At 48.0% G+C, this 9,105-nt stretch overlaps 1 protein-coding gene across 1 annotated transcript in view; it reads right to left on the reverse strand.

Moving 5' to 3' along the window:
- TBXAS1 (thromboxane A synthase 1) overlaps window positions 1-4,980 on the reverse strand; it is a 147,368-nt gene extending 142,388 nt beyond the window's left edge. Inside the window, exon 1 of the mRNA XM_041002369.1 lies at window positions 4,724-4,980. Coding sequence (XP_040858303.1) covers window positions 4,724-4,812 — 89 coding nt within the window. The 5' untranslated portion in view covers window positions 4,813-4,980. The remainder of the gene's footprint in view (window positions 1-4,723) is intronic.
- Window positions 4,981-9,105: the final 4,125 nt, after the last annotated feature.

Raw genomic sequence — 9,105 nt, forward strand, 5'->3', positions numbered from 1 at the left:
ATCTCCATGAAAGGCCTGCCTCAACTTTAATTCCCAAAAAGAACATGAGAAGAGGTGGCCAAACTGACCTTCTGTCTGCAAATACTCCCTTTCTGGGCACCTTCCTCCACCCCTGACCATACCAGGGAACTTCCAAACAGCTTCTAGCTCTGCCAAGCTCTAGCAGGCTTCTCTGGGTGTCCATAAGCCCACTCCAGTGGATTCTCTGAAATATAGTCTGGAGGTGGGAGTGGGTCTAGAATTACAATCCAGTTCTACATGCGAAGAAAAGTTCACTGAGAAACTAGCGGGGTAGTGGCGGACTTTTCCATATGAACTTTATGTCTCAATCACCACTCGCATCTTAGTTTAAACCGTGCACAGGAGGATACACGGTGAGGAACTGCCTTGCTGAGTCCTATTCTTACATTGGACGTGCATCTTGGCATCCGAGCGCTCCACACAGGCTGGCCTGGGGAGCCCTTCCACCTTCCCAAGGCCACTCTCCCCAGCCCCCAGGGCACTCACTACCTTTTTCTCCCTAGGAAACGCCCCCTTCCTCAAGTCCTCCCACCCCTCCCCGACACTCCACTCCTCTGTTATTAGAGGGTGAGCGTGTAGTCCCAACCCCCTTGCCCACCACACCCGTGAAGCTGCTCTCTCACCCCAAGGAAAGAAAGGTTTCCCACTCCTTTCAGTAAAATTCATTATTTTTTTTTGTTACTGCTAAATATTCATTCCCATTAAAGAAATGTGAAAGATATAGAAAGATTAAAAGGAGGAGGGGAAAAGCTGCTACTCGTGTTTGGGATATTTCCTTATCCTTTTTTTCTTGAAGAATAAAGAAATCTTGATCCTCCAAAGAGAAATGCAGCTACCAGTTCCCAAATGTTGCCTGAAAGTTTAAATACCCCAAGCAGCATTGCGGCTCAGCACGTTAAGCCACCAGCTGTGATGCCAGCATCCCACATGAGTGCTGGTTTGAGTGCTGGTTTGAGTCCTGGCTGCTCCGCTTTCAACCCAGCCTCCTGATAATGTGTCTGGGAAAACAGCAGAGGATGGCCAAGTACTTGGGCTTCTGTGTCCACGTAAGATTCCAGGAAGGAGCCGAGCTCCTGGCTCCCATCTTGGCTGTTATGGCCAATTGGGGAGTGAACTACATAGATCTGTGAAAAGTCTGCTTTTCAAGTTCATGCAAACTTAAAAACATTTTTAACCAAAAAAAAAGGGGGGGGCAGGGTTTGAAATACACAAGTCTCTCAGGCTGCTTCCAGAAATACTCAGCTCATGAAACTTGGTCCTTGCACATAGAATGTCTTCCAGAACGGTAATGTTTTAGTCACTTTGTACAGAAAATGAACTTTTGAAATATTTTTATCTTGTATGTTGATCACCCTGGCACGCGTTCCTAGCCACCATCATGTACATCCACAACTCTGTCCCCAGTACCTGGGGGGAGGTGGCGAGGCCTGAGCGTATGTCAGTGCAGTTCAAACCACTCGGTGATAGCTCAGTCAGTTTAAATGATCATCATTGAGAAAAAGAGAAAAAGACAATATATGTGCTTATTTTTTTTATCATTTTTTCTCTTTTTTTTTTTTAGATGAAACTAGCCTTTTTGTCTTTCTTCCAGATTCACATGCACACTTGATAGCTAGGAAGGGTGTGTTGAGTCCATGGGGCTCCCTGCTCTACAAGGTGAGGGACCACAACCACCAACTCAGCCAGGCAGCAGACGGAAGCTGCGAGCACAGCAGGCCTGCCCCAGTGGGGAGACCCCAAGCCAAGAGAATGGACTGTGAAGGCCAAGGGGAAGGCAAAAGCACTGGCCAAGATAAAAGACTCAAGGGACCCTTCAGCCAACACTTACTAGGAACTAGCCAAGTGCCAGGTGCTATGAGAGAAACAAAGAATGAGAGATCTGATGAAAGTAGAGCTGGAGAGTGGGGGTTTCTTGAGCAAGCAGGAAACACTTCATGGAGGGGTCAGCCCTAGGCACAGCACTGGGGAAAGAAGGAGGGCATACCTTGGAAGGGGAGCAGCCAGGGGCAAAGGCATGGCACAGAGCAGAATGCTCCAGGTCAATATGACTACCACACACGGTGTTGGGGAGAGAAGGAGGGACAGCAGTGGAGGCTGACAGAGGAGCAGAGCCAAACGGGAAGCCTCGATATTGGGCTGATGTTTGTGGATTCCTGAACTTGACCACATCCAGACAGAGGCGAAGAGGGCAACAGTGCCTCGGGCATGCGTTGCCAGAACTGCATGAGAGGAGACCTTGACCCTGCCTTCGAAACACATCCTGTGCTCCCTCGGGGCTTCACCTGCTCAGTGTTCAGCTTCCCAGTGCTGTCTCACCTAGCCTGGTAGCAGGTGCGGCTCTTCAAAGATGGTCGAGTGAGTTTGAACCTTCAGAATGTTACATGTGCCACAGCTCCTTCTCAGGGGCTGTGAGGGTCCCCACACCTGCAGCCCTCTCCATCCATGAAGCCTCTCCTTGCCGTCCAAGCAACCTCCCTCCTCCACATGTGTCCCCTCTGTAGTGGGAGACCAGTTGCCAGCCTTGCTTCATTTGTGTTTGCCAAGGGTCTTGCCCAAGATAGGACGAATGTGAGCCTGAGGAAGATCATCTTTAGGGAACTGGATCAGAAATGGGGCCCCAGGCGACATAACCATGACCAAGGCCATTCTCTCCTGCAGTCTCCTTCCCCTAGCATCCCCTTCTCCAGACACAGAGCTCAACCCCAGAGCCTCTGCCTGTCCCCCACACCTGCCTTGGGCATTTGACCCTGAACTCCTCCTGTTCCCTGACCTTGTACCAGGACCTCCCACCATGGCTAGCACACATTAACAGATCAATAAATATTTTGGTGATAACAAATGGAAGGCAGCTCTCACCTCTATTTGCCATCTGTACTTAGCACCTTTATCTTAAATCTCCGTGTCTTTGAACCGGGTTATTAATATGGCCCCCAGAATAGATTACCAATGTACAGCTGCCTTGCTGGCTGGAGTCAGGTGGCCAACTGTGAGCCTTTGCTGCAAGCTGACTGTCAACACCAGCCACAGCCGCTTATCAGTCAGGACACACACCCCTTTGTGAGCACAACACTAATGGACGCAACTCAGTCATTCACTCATCAAGCACTGATGGAGTCCACACTGTATGTCACTCACTAAAATTGGTTTTACGAATACAGACATGAATTGACACAAGAAAAAACAGAAGCAGACATGGATACAAGTGTGCAGCACCAACACTGACGTGGTGAGCCCATCTGGAGGACTCCAGGGAACCTCCTTGGGGAATCATCATCAGTGCGTTGTTGTCTATGAGAAATTAATACAGATGGACCTATTAGTAGGGCCAGTGTAGTGGTATGGTGGGTTAAGCCGCTTCCTGCAATGTTGAATCCCATACGGGTTTGAGTTCCAATTGCCCCCTTTCTGATCCAGGGCCCTACTAATATGCCTGAGAAAGCAGCAGAAGATAGTACAAGTGCCTAGACTCCTATCTCCCACACAGGAGGCCTAGAGAGAGTTCCAGACTCTTGGCTTCGATCTGAACCAGCCCCAGCCATTGCAGCCGTCTAGGGATTGAGCCACTGAATGGAAGATCTCTCTGTCGCACTCCATCTTTGTCTCTCTCTGTCTCTGTAACTCTGCCTTTCAAATAAAACAAAATAAATGTTAAATAAAAACCATACTAGTTTTTTTTTAAAAAAGTAAAACAAAACTAAACCGCAAAAGACCTGCTTTCCCTGACTTGCTGTCACTGGTTCGCTACAGAGGCTGAGGTCTCCCAAGCACCTTCTGTGTGTCCGGCCCTGTGCTGGATCCCTGAGCTAGGGTACTGGGGGGTGGAAGCCAGAGGCTGCCATTGGCTTTTGGTTTGCACCTGACCGGTTTCAATGCAAGATAGGCTACACTGAGACTGGAAGGTTCAAAAGGTAATTAAACCAGCTAAAATGCGAACCAGCACTGGGACTTGCGCTGAGGTTCAGAGCCAATTTCCAAGAAGTAATTTCATCATCACAGAACATCAAACGTGAATCCCACTTTCAGCTATGCAAATTCCAAAAGAAGAATACCTTACATTTGCATAATGCTTGATGCTTTTCAAAGTGCCTTCCCAGTTATTAATCTAGAGGAGGCTTTATTACCACCGGAAACAAATTGAAATGCTGTTCCAATTCCATTATTTTTCCACTTGCTCCTCCAAAACGCAAGCCACCTAGATCCAGGTGCTTTTGATGGAGGAAGCTGACGAGTTTAACCAACAGCCTGAGTCCGCACAAAGGCAGCGTCCTTGGAAGGCCTTCCATCCACAGATGCCCCAGAGCCTGCGGTAGCATTGCCAGAAACCCAGGGAGCAGCTCGCAGCTCAAGTCTGCACTGGCCTCTAAGTTTATGGGAAGACGTGACCAGGTCGAAGGAAATGCTTCCACCCAAAGCCAGTGCCTTTCCCATGTGTTTCTTTTCCCATCTCTTTCAAACTTAATTATGTGTAGGGTTCTCAGGCACTGAATCACCAGCCTTCCCCCAACACTTCAATCTCCTGCATTTTAGCAAAAGATTAACCTGACTGTTTGCTTTTCATTCTGAAGCTGTGTTAATACTCAACTCCCCGGAGATTAGAGAAGAAGAAAAACACTCCCACATACCCCACCCTGGCACCAGCAAGGCTTCAGAGCTGACATGTCCCAGGATGTCCCAATTCCTGATGCTGGCAGGCTGCACTTACCACTTCAGGAGGGCCAGGAGAGTCACGGACAGGGCCACTGTCACCACAGGGACATTCACCTCCAACGTGAGAAGGCCTGCAGCTCCCATGGCTCCAAGGGGCAGTCTCAAGGCGAAGGCAAAGAAGCTAACGTCACCGTCCAGGCAGAAGCCACTATGATCTGCAGGTGCAGGAACAGGCGATCAAGGAGACATCCCAGCCAGCGGGTCCCACCAAATGTTCTCTTTCTCAGCGTGTCTCTTTATAAAGAGGAAGGAAGCAGAGGGGGAAAACAAAGGGTTTCAGTGTAAGGCAATGAATCAGCAACTTTATTTTCTCGATGACTGTTCTGTCAATAAACATTTATGTTAACTTTCCTGGGAAGAGCAGCAGACCGGCCCCGTGTTTGCCAGAGACAAGATGGTTGCAAATGTGGACTTTTTGTCAAGTAGTCTTCAAAGGGATGACTCACCTCCACTATCTGTGTCTCTGCACTGTCAAAAACCTGTAGGCAAAAGTATGGGCTGGGCGACTCTAAACATGCCAGGAACAGCTGAGACCAGGTACCAGCCTGATGGAAAAACGTCAGCTATTCTAAGGACAGTTGTCCTGTCCACTTTCTGCCACTACAATGCACCATCTGGGCCTAGGTGCTTTGTGAAGAAAAGAGGTTTCCTGAGCTCACTGGAACCTGAAAGCTGGAGATCAGGCAGCCCCCATTGACCCAGACTCTGGTGAGGGTGTCATGGCAGAAGGCATTGCCACTGGCAGGACACACAAGGAAGGCAGCACAGGGCAAGAGCAAATGCCAAGGAGACTTACCCTTCCACAGCTCCCTCTTGGGAGGACTCAGCAGGGTTCCATGAGAACTACCGTGATCTCGTGCACTCGTCCTGCTGGGCTCCTCCCTGCAAGGTCTTCCTGCATCTCCTGTCAGCACAGCGCCCACCAGCCTTCCAGCGCAGGAACCTCTGGGCACACTTTTAAACCAGGCCAAACTGTAGCAACAGCCATCCCATCAAGGTCCTTAGTTTTTGGGTCTTGAGGCTCCTCCAGGCTAGGATGGGGTCCTCAAAGCTGGCCCTGGGCTGTTGCAGTCATCACAGGCTGGAAAGGTTTCTTGAAAGCAGATTCATAAGCTCATGTACAGGTTCTTTGTTATAGCTTATCTGACCAAAAGAGACCAAATTGTTGTTTGCATATCAGTCAATACAGCGCACTTTTGGTGATGAGAAGGGTGCATCCACTGTGACATTCCCCTCTTTTCTTCATGCATGCAGGTGCCAGGGTCTGTGCTGAGTTTATGATGTTGGCACCAGACAGCACAGACAATAATCAAGAAGACAAATAAAGAAGTGTATCTGACCCTCAACCTGGTCTATCAATCTTAGATTAAAAAAAAAAAACTTAACTGTGTTAAAGATACACAGACTATCGAAACTCTCAGAACATGCTCCACAACGGGGATCCTCGGATGGTATCAGGTACTCTTTCCTATTGTATCCTTCCCTTGCCAGATAGAGGAAGGAGAAAATGTGTAAACAATGGTCTTTGCCATTTCTGCCTGATCCTTGACCCTTCCCACCCTGACCAACAATGTCAATATTTTCAAAAATAAAATTTAAAAAAGAAAAAAAAGGAGAAACAGACATGGAAGCCAGAGTTGGTTGATGTCCCTGTTGCTCCACTTCTGACCCAGCTCCCTGCTAATGTGCCTGAGAAACCAGTGAAAGACAGGTCAAGTCCCTGGGCCCCTGCACCCATGTGGGAGACCTGGAAAAAGCTCCAGGCTCCTGGCTTTGGATCAACTTAGCTACAACCATTATGGCCATTTGAGGAATGAACCAGCAGATAAAAAGATGAAAGATTTCTCTCCTTCCCTCTCTCTTCCTTTCTCTCTCTGTATCTCATCTAGGCCAGCAGAGGCCATGAGTGCCTTGTCAGAGGATGGAAAGCAGAACAAGATGGATCACTGTCGCGGGCAAGCTTTGCAGCAGGTGTCTGGGTCTGTGGAGGCACTAAGGTGGACTTGGTCAGTCAATAGTCCTTGGAAAGATTTCTTCAACATGCTGACAACATTTCAAAACTACCAAAACCATTCCAGTAACACCCTCGAAACATGCTTCCCCACATTAGGGTCTTTAGGGCATCAAGAGATGACCACACCCCCTCCCCAGTTACTGATGTAAAGTGACAGCAAGGAGTAGCCTCCTTCCCTTTTACCCTTGTCAACATTAGAGAAGGAAAAAAATGGAAGCGTTTCCCACCCATCTCCCACCATGCCTCCATCCTCCCCACCCTGAGTGGAGAGCCACCTGGGCATGCATCCCTCAACTATGTAAACAATGTTTAAAATAAAATGAAATAAAATACTTTTTAAAAATTAAGAAATCTGATGTGGACCTGCCAGGTCTAAGATACCTGGGAGATGTTTGAGTGAAGCTGTTGAATTAGAGAGGACTCTGGGTTGAAAATGCAATAATAACAACGAATTGTGATAATGCCACTCAAAGTACTCACCCTGTGCATTAGTCACTAGGCAAAGAGGGCTCGTGTGTGTCTACTCATCTAATTTTCGGGAAGAAGCTTAAGAGGCAAAGCTTGTGGTCAAAAGGAACAGGCAAGGGCTGTATAATCCTGGAGCCCATCCTCCTCATTAAAAGATAGTAATGAGATGTATACATCATAGACATTAAATGCAGTATTTAAATCCAGAGGTCTAGATGAACCACAACTTCCAATTAGGTAGTAGACCATAGGCCCCAACTCGATCGTCTAGTGACTAAATTCTCACTTTGCAAGTGCCAGGATCCCATTTGGGCATCAGTTCATATCCTGGCTACCCAACTTCCTATCCAGCCCCCTGCCTATGGCCTGAGAAAGCAGTAGAGAATTGAACAAGTTCTTGAGACCCTACACCTGCATGGAAGACCCAGAAAAGCTCCTGGCTCCAGGCTTCAGATCAGCTCAGCTCCGGTCAATGCAGCCACTTGGGCAGCAAACCAGTGGATGGAAGATCTTTCTCTCTCTGTCTCTCCTCCTGTCTGTAAACCTGCTTGTCCAATAAAAATAAGTAAACCTTAAAAAAAAAAAAAAACATAGTGAACCATACAAGCACCAAGGACCTTCCAAGTCTCCTTCCCTCCCCCTGACATTTGCCCTATTTTGTCAACCCACTTTGGGTTCACCGATTGCATTGTCCCAACTGACCTAAATGTCCCAGGCAGCAGCTTTGACCTGCCCCTCCCCTTGCTGTATTGCATCTCCCCTACTCCACTCCCTCATGGCTGTGCTGACCTGTTAACAGATGTGTGTGTTCTCTCACAAAACAGAGGCCTGTCTTAAGTCATCTGAAATACTCTGCTGTCAGCCAAAGGAAACACTAGCCAGGTTACACAGTGGAAGCAACAGGCTCGACACAGCCGTGGATTCAGAGAGGGAGAAGTGACCTTCGGTATGATTTCATTCAGCCTTAGATCAGAAAGATGCTGAAAAGAATTCTTAAAGAGTGCAGGGTGCAATCAACTTAGGAAATGCTAGAGTCCCCATCAGTGTGATCCTTTTCTTAATGCAGGATTTCTCAGAGACTTGAACCTTCTCCTGGGCATCTCCAAGAGGAGGAGGCAGAGGGCAACATCTTCAAGTATGCTTGGCAACAGGATCCTTCTCCAGGGGCATTTATTAATACATCCCAGATGCAGTGTTCTAAAGAATGTGCTTTGAGAAATGTTGACCAAGCCCAACACTTATTTACAGAGGGAAAAATGAAAATCCATAATGGGGAAGTGATTGGAACAAGGACTAGTGATAGAAGCCAGGCCTCTGATTTGCTTCTTAAACTCGTTCGAAAAAATGTGCCCTCCGCATCACCCCATGGACACTGTCCCATTCTGTTGACGGTGGTGCTTCCCAATGTCCCTGGCCAGCTCAGAGATGCCCCCGTTTCTTGCACGGATCTCTGCCTCCCCCAGGGCACAGAGTTCATCCATTTGTTGTTCTGGCTAACATTCTTGGCTCATTTCCTGAGTGATTTGTGATTTGTGGAGACTGTAAGTGCCACGGAGAGGACCCCACCCTTTCTTGGCTGGGTGCAGAGTGGAAGAAATGTTCCGAGGGCTCTGGAGAGTACGTGAACCTGGATGGAGTGGGAGAGGCACACGTGAGAGAGCTGATGGGTTTCCATCAGGAGGATAACATGATTAAGGACATACTACAATCCGTGATGCAATGCAGGGACGCGCCAGCCAGGATTTTTCCTGGATGAAGAGCAGACTGTGGCCGTAGTGTTTACCATAATGAAACATGAGGTCTTTAACTATTTCCTGAATAGTTTTCTTTTAATAGTTTTGCAATTAAAAACAATCTCCAAAACTTGACAGAAAATATACCGTGTCAGCTCCCAC

Source organism: Ochotona curzoniae, unplaced genomic scaffold (genome assembly GCF_017591425.1).
Source record: "Ochotona curzoniae isolate NIBS_2020 unplaced genomic scaffold, NIBS_Ocur_1.0 scaffold_2476, whole genome shotgun sequence".
Taxonomy (NCBI): domain Eukaryota; kingdom Metazoa; phylum Chordata; class Mammalia; order Lagomorpha; family Ochotonidae; genus Ochotona; species Ochotona curzoniae.